Source organism: Littorina saxatilis, linkage group LG11 (assembly GCF_037325665.1).
Source record: "Littorina saxatilis isolate snail1 linkage group LG11, US_GU_Lsax_2.0, whole genome shotgun sequence".
NCBI lineage: Eukaryota > Metazoa > Mollusca > Gastropoda > Littorinimorpha > Littorinidae > Littorina > Littorina saxatilis.
This window is the reverse complement of record NC_090255.1, coordinates 43,954,192-43,968,907: the sequence shown is the minus strand read 5'-3', so window position 1 is coordinate 43,968,907 and position 14,716 is coordinate 43,954,192. Positions and strand designations below refer to the sequence as shown.

The 14,716-nt window shown below is 42.8% G+C and overlaps 1 protein-coding gene and 1 long non-coding RNA gene across 2 annotated transcripts in view; one reads left to right on the top strand and one right to left on the bottom strand.

The window, feature by feature from the left end:
* Window positions 1-14,716, top strand: part of LOC138980558 (uncharacterized) — a 401,185-nt gene that overhangs the window by 230,801 nt on the left and 155,668 nt on the right. The window lies entirely within an intron of this gene.
* The window catches only part of LOC138980552 (uncharacterized), a 58,765-nt gene that overhangs the window by 17,139 nt on the left and 26,910 nt on the right, over window positions 1-14,716 (bottom strand). Inside the window, exons 7-10 of the mRNA XM_070353439.1 lie at window positions 13,615-13,798; window positions 8,211-8,429; window positions 3,229-3,338; window positions 2,445-2,533 (exon numbers count right to left, since the gene is read on the bottom strand). Coding sequence (XP_070209540.1) covers window positions 2,445-2,533; window positions 3,229-3,338; window positions 8,211-8,429; window positions 13,615-13,798 — 602 coding nt within the window. The remainder of the gene's footprint in view (window positions 1-2,444; window positions 2,534-3,228; window positions 3,339-8,210; window positions 8,430-13,614; window positions 13,799-14,716) is intronic.

Sequence of the window (14,716 nt, the reverse complement as noted above, 5' to 3'; positions counted from 1 at the left end):
ACAGGCAGAGAGACAGACAGACAGAGAGACAGACAGGCAGAGAGACAGACACAGATAGACAGACAGGCAGAGAGACAGACACAGATAGACAGACAGGCAGAGAGACAGACACAGATAGACAGACAGGCAGAGAGACAGACACAGATAGACAGACAGGCAGAGAGACAGACACAGATAGACAGACAGGCAGAGAGACAGACACAGAGAGACAGAGAAACAGAGAGACAGACAGCCAGAGAGACAGACAGGCAGAGAGACAGAGAGGCAGAGAGACAGACACAGAGAGACAGACAGGCAGAGAGACAGACAGGCAGAGAGAGACACAGATAGACAGACAGGCAGAGAGACAGACAGACAGAGAGACAGACACAGATAGACAGACAGGCAGAGAGACAGACACAGATAGACAGACAGGCAGAGAGACAGACACAGATAGACAGACAGGCAGAGAGACAGACACAGAGAGACAGAGAAACAGAGAGACAGACAGGCAGAGAGACAGACAGGCAGAGAGACAGACAGGCAGAGAGACAGACACAGATAGACAGACAGGCAGAGAGACAGACACAGAGAGACAGAGAAACAGAGAGACAGACAGGCAGAGAGACAGACAGGCAGAGAGACAGACAGGCAGAGAGACAGACACAGATAGACAGACAGGCAGAGAGACAGACACAGATAGACAGACAGACAGAGAGACAGACACAGAGAGACAGACAGGCAGAGAGACAGACAGGCAGAGAGACAGACACAGAGAGACAGGCAGAGAGACAGACACAGAGAGACAGGCAGAGAGACAGACAGACAGAGAGACAGACACAGAGAGACAGACAGGCAGAGAGACAGACACAGATAGACAGACAGGCAGAGAGACAGAGAAACAGAGAGACAGACAGCCAGAGAGACAGACACAGAGAGACAGAGAGGCAGAGACAGACAGAGAGACAGACAGACAGAGAGACAGACACAGAGAGACAGACAGACAGAGAGACAGACACAGAGAGACAGACAGGCAGAGAGACAGAGAAACAGAGAGACAGACAGCCAGAGAGACAGACACAGAGAGACAGAGAGGCAGAGACAGACAGGCAGAGAGACAGACACAGATAGACAGACACAGAGAGACAGACAGGCAGAGAGACAGACACAGAGAGACAGACACAGAGAGACAGACACAGAGAGACAGACAGGCAGAGAGACAGACACAGAGAGACAGACAGGCAGAGAGACAGACACAGAGAGACAGACAGGCAGAGAGACAGACACAGAGAGACAGACACAGATAGACATACAGGCAGAGAGACAGACACAGAGAGACAGACACAGAGAGACAGACAGGCAGAGAGACAGACACAGAGAGACAGACAGGCAGAGAGACAGACACAGAGAGACAGACACAGAGAGACAGACACAGAGAGACAGACAGACAGAGAGACAGACACAGAGAGACAGACACAGAGAGACAGACACAGAGAGACAGACACAGAGAGACAGACACAGATAGACAGACAGGCAGAGAGACAGACAGGCAGAGAGACAGACACAGAGAGACAGACAGGCAGAGAGACAGACAGGCAGACACAGAGAGACAGACACAGAGAAACAGACAGGCAGAGAGGCAGAGAGACAGAGAGACAGACACAGAGAGACAGACAGGCAGAGAGACAGACACAGATGGACAGACAGACAGAGACACAGAGAGAGGGGGAGGGATAGAAAGAGGAAACAGGTTGGACACAATGGACAGCAACATATTTATTTTCTCAATTTTTCACCATTATCTACCCCTTGTTGTGACTGTGTAAAATGGGTTCCCTACCCAGCAAGTGTGCTAGCAAGCGACATGGAAACTCTGCCGCCAATACACATGTTGCAGTCAAACAATACTGAGGAAGTTGAACTATGTAAGTGACTTTGTCGAATTCACATGTTCCAATGGAAAGACATATTAACATGTAAGAAATTAACACATAAGTGGCACCTAAACATAAGAAAGATAACGTAAGGTAAGAAGAAAAATGTTACTTCTATTAATTCTAGGCCTGTGACGGCTCTTCCTTCTCAGATAAGTTTCTTTCATTTGTTTCATTCATCTCATCGTGTTTGTCTGACCACAAGAAAGTCGATTGGGTCAATGTCTTGTCAATGTTTTGTTTTGTAAAAAATATCTCTTTGTAAAAAACAAAAGAAAAACAAAACAAAAACTTTTCAATATCTAACCTTTCTTGGTTTTTTTTGTTTTTGTGTGTGTTTTAGTGTGTGGATATTTGAACGTTAGCAGTGTACTTGTTTTGAATTACTATCAACGAAGATAATGGCATAGGTAAACTGCTGCATGTTTCCATCCTCCGCCTATGGAAGGAACTATTGTGATGATTCTATGTACCAAGCATGTTTACATAAAGAGAGAAAGTAAGGTACACGCTGCAGCAAATGTCACTTACCCACACAGAGACCTCCTTCACACGTTGCGCCCTGGCAAGCACTGCACGCAGTACCCTTCTCGTAGGGCTTCTTGCCGCCCCAGTTGCCGCTGAAACATATCAAGACAGGCATGTTTTGTTTGTTTGTTTGTTTGTTTGCTTAACGCCCAGCCGACCACGGAGGGCCATATCAGGGCGGTGCTGCTTTGACATATAACGTGCGCCACACACAAGACAGAAGTCGCAGCACAGGCTTCATGTCTCACCCAGTCACATTATTCTGACACCGGACCAACCAGTCCTAGCACTAACCCCATAATGCCAGACGCCAGGCGGAGCAGCCACTAGATTGCCAATTTTAAAGTCTTAGGTATGACCCGGCCGGGGTTCGAACCCACGACCTCCCGATCACGGGGCGGACGCCTTACCACTAGGCCAACCGTGCCGGTTTAGGCATGTTTTGGTCACAAGGCTTGATGAACAAAGGAAAGGACGGGTTTTTTTTAATTGGGAGAATGCCCAAAGGGACTGTGTGTGTGTGTGTGTGTGTGTGTGTGTGTGTGTATGTGTGTGTGTGTGTGTGTGTGCGTGCGTGTGCGTGTTCGCGCGCGTGTGTGTGCATGCGTGCGTGTCCGTCTTCCTATCTGTCTGTCTTCCTGTCTGTCTGTCTGTCTGTCTGTTTGTCTCTCTCTCTCTCTCTCTCTCTCTCTCTCTCTCTCTCTCTCTCTCTCTCTCTCTCTCTCTCTCTCTCTCATCGATGACCGATCATACCACGAGAAACTCAGTGAATTCTTGGTGCACTTACACAGGGTCGAACCTGCATACGAGGAACCAAGTCTTCTTGTTGTAGGCGTTCGCGAGACCATCGCACATTTTGGTGGCGCAGCCAACTTTTGTTGTTTTAGCCCACACGATCTGAAACATTGGCATCATAATTATTACATTGAAGCATTCATCAAATGGCAAACATTAACAATATTTACAGCACACGATCTGAAACATTGGCATCATATTATTTTGTTAGCATTCATCGAATGGCAAGCTTTCACTGTATTGATCCAGCTTAAAATGAGCACATTGTGTTTGTCCTTGAGTAAAACAATTGATTTTATATCCATAGCAGTTTAACTGATCACCTATACCGCGAAGTAATGATGCTATGGCATGCCGAATGGTGTAGTATCATTTTTACCAGGAGATGGAAATGACCGGTTTTGATTTAGGGTTACAACACAAACGGAAAGTGCATGTAACTACTTCAGTAAATAGCCTTCACACTAGCGAATCAACAAAGCTTGTCCCTAATGGACCAACTTCCGGAGGACAGGAAGCATCATCATCGGCCTTAATACTTTAAGGGGGTTGTGCTAACATTTGAAACAAATTAATCTCGCATTTTCCATTCATTGTTAACATTAGACGTGCGATTGTGTGAAATATTATGTTAGAGAGTTTGAAAAGTACAGATGTATTTGCATACGAAGTGGAAAAACATTGCAAGGTTGAGATAAAATAAAAAATAGCACGTGATACTAAAATGTTACGCACTTTCTGTTGTTGGAAATAATTGGTATTAACATTTAAAAAAAAAGATTACGCTTTAACGACCGTATTTAACTTTGCATTACTAGCAGCAACTTCACGCCAGTGGTTACAACTTTACGCCAGTGGTTACACGCAAATGAAACTTTGGCAGTGTTTGTATCAATCATTTGTCTAAAGACATGCGAAGTCATTATATTTTTAGAGACATGTGAACATAGCTATGACGAGTTCAAAACCTTTTTACGGATCATTGGATAACATAATGAATGCCTGTAACAATCCCACATTATTGTCGGAGTACGTCAAGCATGTAGGCAAAGTGTTGAGAAAGGTTCTAAGGCCAAAAAAAAAAAAATAGGTGTGGTTACGGTAACATAGCCCAAAAAATAGGGTAGGTACGTAGGCAATCACTTTTTGTTTTAAACTTTTTTTTCTAATGTGTACAAATTAAACCTACTTGACAGGGAAATAAGTGTGCGACTCGGGCGCTTTCGCTTTCATTGCGTTTTTTGCACTCGTTTTTTGTGTGTGTGACAAATGTAATAAAAAGTTATAGGATCGGCCCCTAAAAATAGGGTAGGTCGGGTTACCGTAACCACACCTATTTTTTTTTTAGGCCTAAGCAATCCTCCCAGTCATTGCTGAAATACAGGCTTTTTACATTTAGTCAAGTTTTGACTAAATGTTTTAACATAGACGGGGGGAATCGAGACGAGGGTGGTGGTGTATGTGTGTAAGTGTGTGTGTGCGTGTGTGGGTGTGTGTAGAGCGATTCAGAGAAAACTACTGGACCAATCTTCATGAAATTTCACATGAGAGTTCGTAGGTACAATATCCCCAGATGATTTTTTCAATTTTTCGATTGATGTCCTGATGACGTCATATCTGGCTTTTTGTGAAAGTTGAGGCAGCACTGTCAAGCCCTCATTTTTGACCCAAATTGGTTGATATTTTGGTGAAGTAATCTTCGACGAAGCCCGGACTATGGTATTGCATGTCAGCTTGGAGGCTTAAAAACTAGTTCATTAGTTTGCTCATTAAAGTTGTCATTAAAATCGAATTTTCACTAACAGATTTAAAAATGATTGCATTGTATTTCTCAATTTCTCCTGAATTCAAAAAAATATACATATGTCTTGTTTACTCTTAAAATGTGCTATGAATAACAGAAAAGTACTGCGTTTCCACACCACCCGGAGACGAGCGTGACCCCTCTCTATTTTGGGGTGTGGTTAGTCGAGACAATCTTAAATATAGTCTCGGCGATGACTGTGTGTTTATCTGTTACTTTCATGCCGACAGCTTGACTAAAATATATTGCATCACGCGACTTGTTTGTTATTGACGCAAAACTCCAGGTTTTGACTGCTCATACGATGGACACCTGCATGAGTAGAAATAGCATAGCACACGAAATATGTAGTCTAGCTAAACAAAACAACATGTATCGGGTAGATAATTGGTTTGACTTTTTTTCGAAAGTGGTCGACACCTGCATCAGTAGGAAAAACATAGCACGCGAAATACGTAAGCTAGCGTCCCGTGTGTAAATGTTGCAAAGTTTTGTCTAGGTACCCTTATTTGGGTGGCGGTCGGTTAATCCCTGTCCAAAAAAAACTTTAATCCACAAGGTGATCCAGATAGTCAAGTGAACGGCCTTAACTGGCATAGAAAGGTGATCCAGATAGTCAAGTGAACGGCCTTAACTGACATAGAAAGGTGATCCAGATAGTCAAGTGAACGGCCTTAACTGGCATAGAAAGGTGATCCAGATAGTCAAGTGAACGGCCTTAACTGACATAGAAAGGTGATCCAGATAGTCAAGTGAACGGCCTTAACTGGCATAGAAAGGTGATCCAGATAGTCAAGTGAATGGCCTTAACTGACATAGAAAGGTGATCCAGATAGTCAAGTGAACGGCCTTAACTGGCATAGAAAGGTGATCCAGATAGTCAAGTGAACGGCCTTAACTGACATAGAAAGGTGATCCAGATAGTCAAGTGAACGGCCTTAACTGGCATAGAAAGGTGATCCAGATAGTTAAGTGAACGGCCTTAACTGACATAGAAAGGTGATCCAGATAGTCAAGTGAACGGCCTTAACTGACATAGAAAGGTGATCCAGATAGTCAAGTGAACGGCCTTCACTGACATAGAAAGGTGATCCAGATAGTCAAGTGAACGGCCTAAACTGACATAGAAAGGTGATCCAGATAGTCAAGTGAACGGCCTTAACTGACATAGAAAGGTGATCCAGATAGTCAAGTGAACGGCCTTAACTGACATAGAAAGGTGATCCAGATAGTCAAGTGAACGGCCTTAACTGGCATAGAAAGGTGATCCAGATAGTCAAGTGAACGGCCTTAACTGGCATAGAAAGGTGATCCAGATAGTCAAGTGAACGGCCTTAACTGACATAGAAAGGTGATCCAGATAGTCAAGTGAACGGCCTTAACTGGCATAGAAAGGTGATCCAGATAGTCAAGTGAACGGCCTTAACTGACATAGAAAGGTGATCCAGATAGTCAAGTGAACGGCCTTAACTGGCATAGAAAGGTGATCCAGATAGTCAAGTGAATGGCCTTAACTGACATAGAAAGGTGATCCAGATAGTCAAGTGAACGGCCTTAACTGGCATAGAAAGGTGATCCAGATAGTCAAGTGAACGGCCTTAACTGACATAGAAAGGTGATCCAGATAGTCAAGTGAACGGCCTTAACTGGCATAGAAAGGTGATCCAGATAGTCAAGTGAACGGCCTTAACTGACATAGAAAGGTGTTCCAGATAGTCAAGTGAACGGCCTTAACTGACATAGAAAGGTGATCCAGATAGTCAAGTGAACGGCCTTCACTGACATAGAAAGGTGATCCAGATAGTCAAGTGAACGGCCTAAACTGACATAGAAAGGTGATCCAGATAGTCAAGTGAACGGCCTTAACTGACATAGAAAGGTGATCCAGATAGTCAAGTGAACGGCCTTAACTGACATAGAAAGGTGATCCAGATAGTCAAGTGAACGGCCTTAACTGGCATAGAAAGGTGATCCAGATAGTCAAGTGAACGGCCTTAACTGACATAGAAAGGTGATCCAGATAGTCAAGTGAACGGCCTTCACTGACATAGAAAGGTGATCCAGATAGTCAAGTGAACGGCCTTCACTGACATAGAAAGGTGATCCAGATAGTCAAGTGAACGGCCTTAACTGACATAGAAAGGTGATCCAGATAGTCAAGTGAACGGCCTTAACTGACATAGAAAGGTGATCCAGATAGTCAAGTGAACGGCCTTAACTGACATAGAAAGGTGATCCAGATAGTCAAGTGAACGGCCTTAACTGGCATAGAAAGGTGATCCAGATAGTCAAGTGAACGGCCTTCACTGACATAGAAAGGTGATCCAGATAGTCAAGTGAACGGCCTTAACTGGCATAGAAAGGTGATCCAGATAGTCAAGTGAACGGCCTTAACTGGCATAGAAAATTTGAATGAAATGACACGCAAATTAATGCTTTAATTTTGGTGAGAAATTTGTTGCAATCCTTTTATGTGGTAAGTTTATGACAGGGCTGATCTTTGCAGAAGAGTTCTTCAGAATTCATCTCTCACTTTAAACCTTTAAATGATTAGTTCCATGCTGCTGTTACGTCTGCGTTCAATGTGAACGTTATTTATTGTAGCGTTTGTTATTCTCAATGCCTGTTGTTGTTGTTGTTGTTGTTGTTGTTGTTGTTGTTGTTGTTGTTGTTGTTGTTGTTGTTGTTGTTGTTCTTTGAAAGGTCTGACAGATTTCTTATGTTCATAAAGCTCCTGCTGGCATTTCGCATTAAAACTGAAGGCATATTTAAGAAACAAACAGCCATTTTTGCTGCGGCCAGTGCATCAGCGATGGGCTTCACTGTGTACAGAAGACATAAAATATAAACTAATTTATTGTCCATATAATTAAACAATAAAAGGAAAAGTGTGGGTTATCTGCTCTTAAACAACCAAACAACACATGGAAACAAGGATCGCTGGTTCAGAGACCGTATCCATGTCCCACCCCGTGTCACCACAGTGGCACGTAAAAGACCTCGGGTCTTTCTGCCATAAGTTCAGATGGCTGATACCACCTAAACACGCATACACATATGTATCTCATCTAAAGTCGGGATAAAACCCGAGAATATGCCACTATAATGGCTTTGCCGTGATGGCGTAAAACTTGAATTTCTCCTCTCATGAAAACAAGCAAGACACGAACCTGCGTGTAGTGGCAGGCGTTGTAGTTACCACAGGCGGTGGTGCCGTACGAGTAGCGCTTGTACTCGTTGTAGAAATTCTCCATGGCCGTGTCGATCAGCTTCTCCTCTGGGTCAGTCACTGCCGAGTTCCAGGCCAGGTTCTCCCCCATCCCCTTGTGTTTGAACACACACTTGTCGGCCCACTCCTGCGCCCCGCTCTCCAGCGTGCTGTCCCACTCCTGCAATAACAAGAAATTCCTCCGAGGTAGCAAAAACACCCCCGTCCTTACCATTCTCACTGCAACCAACTGAGAAGGTTATTTCCCTTTGACCATTAATATGTCCCTCTATAAGTCCTTGTAGAATCTTAATCCACCAATAACTCCCTAACCGTGTGTTTGACTGGTCCCAATTTTTGTAAGGACCGTCTCGGGAATGTATAGAACCTGTTCATCAAGTTTGGTGACGATCGGTCCGTTAATTCTTGAGATCTATATGCGAACACAAACACACAAACAAACAAACACATCGACCGAATCCTATACACACCCCTATACCGGGGGTGTAATAATGTAGCCAAGTGCACTTCGCTACCCTAAACAATCTAATCATCGCATAGCGAAACAGCCTTGTGTACAGTACAAACGGGATCACCCACCCCATAGCAGACGATACGATGATGCGCGCGCACCGTACCTTGTTGGCGCAAATTCTAATAAAATACATTTCTATATATATATATACCTAACTTCTATCTTTCAAAGTCCCTTTTTTCTTTGATATTGTCCTAATTATATTTAGGTTTGCATGGAAGTCACTGATTAGGCTGGATGGTTGCATATTATTGTGTTATTTACAATAATGCTTCGAACTGACCAAAGCGTCACTTTGACCTTGACCGGTTTTCATGTATCGTTGAGAGAAATTGATTCTCACAAACTCATCTTTGTCTTTTCAATCATTGTTTTGTCATTTTTGATCACTATTACATATCCCGTACCTATGTTGCATATGATTTTAGTTTGTTTATAAAGATTTGTAATGAGTGATGCTTGGTTTCTCTGCGAAGATTCCTAATTTATGCAGACAGGTACTCTCGCCGGAATTTAGCCGATTCCATTTACTTTCGGACTTTACCGCTTCGTACTAAGTCACTGTATAATTTTCCCCCATGTAACGCATATCATGATGTTTGTCTAGGGTTCTTCTTGTTATTTGTATGATTTATGAATTTGTCCATTATTCCAGTTTAGAGAGTTTTACAATTTTCTGCACTGAAGTTGGTTCAGTGCCTTCACTAGGACCATTGTTTTTGTATCCTACTAAATAAATATAAGTTTGTCAGAAATGTTATCTATTGCAATGGAAAGCTAAAGGTCGTAGCTTTTTTCTTCAACAGTTTTTTATTCAGGCAAACAGATTTACAATGACAAATTAAAAGCATTGATACTTATACTGATAGTAAATTGCAGCAGTAACAGAGTTAAACACATATATATGACAAGCTACATGGCAGTTGGTATTGTTATAATTATGTTCAAAGCATACATGTCCCGAAATCAGAAATGCATTAACGGCTATTGTAATAGCAAATCACAACATCACCAGTCGTCATCAAACTGTTATTAGCTGTTGGTACGGGTTCCATTTTGTAATAAACTGAATTTGTTTCATGAGGATATTGTGAGCATATTTATCAATTTGGTATAAGTTACATAGTTCTCTTGATGTATTGTTTGTTAGGATTGGTTATGTATTTGTTTAAATAACGTAGGGTAGAGCATATGTAAGAAACACAGATTCCGTGTTTCTGGCCGTATTCAGGCGATTTTTATTCTCGCCGGACGGGGCTTTCGCTGCAGTCCGCGCCGGGGCTATAAGTATAGGCCGAACACCGGCATAAGTATTGAAAGCGGACAAACACTCAAGTCCTTAATGGCTTAAAACCGAAGGACTTTTAATATTAATTTTAAGCATAAGTATTCATTCGCTCCTAGCAGCTGAACACGACACTACACTTGCTTCGCTGTCTACGGGTTTCGCCTTCGGCCCCTACGTTTACCTGCATTGTTTTCTTGAATAAAAAGTTGAAACAAGACCCTTGGACTTGGGCTTCGATTCTACTACCTTCCACTCCTCCACTACAATAATAAGGATATTTATAGGGCGCAAGTGCTAACATAGTTCTAGCTAAGCGCCTTACAATCTTACAGTGGAAGCCAGCATACACCTTGTGTCTCAATATATAAGGCTGAAATAGGACATCTGTTTTGAAAACCTCTCCCTCTCTCCTCCTTCTTAGGTGCACCCCTTCCCCTCTCTTCCACCGTAACTCCCCCCCCCCCCTACAGTGTATTAACTCCGCCCCCCCCCCCCCCTACAGTGTATTAACTCCGGCTACCTGTCCCAAGATAGGCCAATTGGTCCTAAGAAGACTTAACACTAATTAGTTAACCTCCTGCACAATAACACCCTACATTAAACTGGATCCTTAAAATAGAACATTGAAATGCCGAATGAGTATTGTTCCCACTCCTCCATAATAACACCCGACATTAAGAAAAAAAGATCGTTGAACATGATCCTCAACATGTAACATTTAAATGCCAAATCAGTGTTGTTCCCACTCCCGCACAATAACACCCGACATTTTGAACAAGAGAGATCGTTGAACGTGATCCTCAACATGTAACATTTAAATGCCAAGTCAGTGTTGTTCCCACCCCCGCACAATAACACCCGACATTTTGAACAAGAGAGATTGTTGAACGTGATCCTCAACATGTAACATTTAAATGCCAAATCAGTGTTGTTCCCACTCCCGCACAATAACACCCGACATTTTGAACAAGAGAGATCGTTGAACGTGATCCTCAACATGTAACATTTAAATGCCAAGTCAGTGTTGTTCCCACCCCCGCACAATAACACCCGACATTTTGAACAAGAGAGATCGTTGAACGTGATCCTCAACATGTAACATTTAAATGCCAAGTCAGTGTTGTTCCCACCCCCGCACAATAACACCCGACATTTTGAACAAGAGAGATTGTTGAACGTGATCCTCAACATGTAACATTTAAATGCCAAGTCAGTGTTGTTCCCACTCCCGCACAATAACACCCGACATTTTGAACAAGAGAGATTGTTGAACGTGATCCTCAACATGTAACATTTAAATGCCAAATCAGTGTTGTTCCCACTCCCGCACAATAACACCCGACATTTTGAACAAGAGAGATTGTTGAACGTGATCCTCAACATGTAACATTTAAATGCCAAGTCAGTGTTGTTCCCACTCCCGCACAATAACACCCGACATTTTGAACAAGAGAGATTGTTGAACGTGATCCTCAACATGTAACATTTAAATGCCAAATCAGTGTTGTTCCCACTCCCGCACAATAACACCCGACATTTTGAACAAGAGAGATTGTTGAACGTGATCCTCAACATGTAACATTTAAATGCCAAGTCAGTGTTGTTCCCACTCCCGCACAATAACACCCGACATTTTGAACAAGAGAGATTGTTGAACGTGATCCTCAACATGTAACATTTAAATGCCAAGTCAGTGTTGTTCCCACTCCCGCACAATAACACCCGACATTTTGAACAAGAGAGATTGTTGAACGTGATCCTCAACATGTAACATTTAAATGCCAAATCAGTGTTGTTCCCACTCCCGCACAATAACACCCGACATTTTGAACAAGAGAGATTGTTGAACGTGATCCTCAACATGTAACATTTAAATGCCAAGTCAGTGTTGTTCCCACCCCCGCACAATAACACCCGACATTTTGAACAAGAGAGATTGTTGAACTGGACCCTCAACATTGAACATTAAACAATTTAATATGTAAATGCCATATCAGTGTTGTTCCCAGAAACAGACGACAATATTATGTCAGTTGGACCTCGATTCAAAATATCAACCGGTCAAATTATTCTGGCCGCAAAATCTAATGTTATGTCAAAATACTTTCCGCGTGTCAAAATGTTCGGTCATTCGATAGGCTTGGAGTGAGAACCATCCGTCCTCAAACAGTATGCGTAAATGACTGAAAACCAGGTCCTGGGAACAGGGGAGCCGGGGTAGCTCAAGTGGTAGAGCACAGGTCGCTGGTTCGGATCCGGGCCGGGACGGACCACAGGCGGAAGGTATCGTTCACTGGACCACTACTTACATAGAAAGACTACAAGGTATGTCACTCAGCTTCGAGTCGTGCTCCACTAACCTCAGAAAAAAATTATGCAAAAAATAATTGCCAATGTCAAGAATCTTTGTAACTTTACAAATGCCGTGATAAATGAATGTTCTAACTATCTGCACCTTTTATATTTAGCTGCCTGTCCGCTGCATGTTTTAAACCGTATTTTGTGCGACCAAACGTGTCTGTCAACGGCATACCACTTAGATCCCGTGCGAATGATGATCGTCGTATGTTCGAGGAGATAGTAGTCCGATGCGATCATTGGTTAATAACCGGATATTCGATAATTATTTTCATTGGTCGACTGAAATCGTCTGCATCGCTTCCGTTCACGGTTATTATTATTCCGTTGTTATGCAACGAGGAGTGGCAACGAAATGGCAGAGGCCAACGTTATCCAAGCAGCTCTTGGGGGGCACAATTTTTGTGTTAGGCCAAACCGGCACAGGAAAATCTACGTTAACTAAAAGGAACCATGCTAAGAAGGTGCTTCTGAAACACCCTGCGTCATTAACTGAATATTTATAAATTTAATACTTACCAAAAATATCACGTTTTCTTCATTTCGTTCATTTTTATTCCGCAAACGGCTCTTCGCCAAAAACCTAAAGTGAAACTCCCGTGGGTAGCTTCCCTTTGCTGCAATATTTACATATGTTTTAGACCAATGAGCACTGGTATACATATTCGGTGCGGGATGCATGATTTCTTACCAACTATGGGGTAGCGGTTCGCAAACGAACATTCGTCCAAATGATGGTTAAAAACAACCTGCAGGGGACGGCAGCTGAAAATTAAAGGTACATACAGTTAAAACAATCATTCAACTGTATTTATTTGACCTCACACAGACTGTAGGAAGAGGCAAACCGTCTTGAACACAAATATTGTCCGCAGGAAGCGACTCCAAGAACACAAACGACTCGAAGCTGAGTGTCATACCTTGTAGTCTTTATATGTAAGTAGTGGTCCAGTGAACGATACCTTCCGCCTGTGGACTGACACGGGTCAACTCTATGTGCAGACCCAGAGACGGTATCCATCTCCCACCCCCGTGTCACCACAGTCGCTGGTTCAGAGACCGTATCGATGTCCCACCCCCGTGTCACCACAGCAAAAAAACGCTCGTGCTAAAAACATGAGTGAACGTGGGAGTCTAAGCCCATGAACGAAGAAGAAGAAGAAGAAGAAGAAATCTGTGTCTAACCAGTTTCGGCATATTAGAGGCTCCCTGCTTCGCTCTGTAGTCATTGTGTACTTTGAGGATGTGGTCTTTCAGCGTTTGGTCCAGTGACGTCACACTTCTGAGCATTAGTGACATCACTACAATGACGTAAACAGGCATGACGTCTATGGAAGGCTGCATCCTGAAGGCTCGGGCTTTGAATTGCCTGTGAATGAGAAAGACGTGTTAGTTTGAGTGCATTGTTTCGTGTGCGGTATTTCAAGTGGGATATTGTGCAGATCAGACTGAGTGTGCGTTGGTTTTATTTTCCTCGGACTCTTTTCGTTTATGTGAGGACTGTTTTCAAGATAAAGCGCTTATTGTGAACTGTCCTCCTCCTCCTCCTCCTCCTCCTCCTCCTCCTCCTCCTCCTCCTCCTCCTCCTCCTCCTCCTCAACATCATCCTCATGATCCACCTTTTTTTTCTTTCTTCATAAACTTCAAGTTTGAAGCGATTGAAGATGAAACACGATGGTAGACGTCTCAACACAATCAAGGCAAACAGTCGTTGCTGGCGGAGTACTTTTTTTTCCGTGAACTGAAGTTACATAATAAAGAATTATGTTTCTTGTCTATCTATATTTTCAGAATTTAAAATGCCAACACATACGCAGCCTGGCTGTCATCTTACAAGTAATGATTTGCTGTTGATATGATTCAGTCACCTATGATAGTTCCTTCCCAAATATGAATAATAAACGCCAGAATGTTTACGTGACATAACTATTTGGATTTTGACACATTTTCATTACGTTTGCTTTCCTTGTTCACGTCAGAAACTACAATTTTAAAGAAGATGTCAAGAAGAATCGTATCGCGTTGTATCTGTTATTGTTGTGCATCATTCTTATTTTTCCCCTAAACTTAAAAGTAAAGAAAAAACGTAGAGATGCGCGCGCATGTGTGTGTGTGTGTGTGTGTGTGTGTGTGTGTGTGTGTGTGTGTGTGTGTGTGTGTTCATGAGAACTGAGAGAAAAACAGAGAGTTGCGGGAAAAGAACTAAGAGGGAAGAATGAGGCGAGGAACAAAAATACGATTAAAAAGAAAAAGTAAACGTGTTTGGCTCAAACAGAAAGAAAAAGAG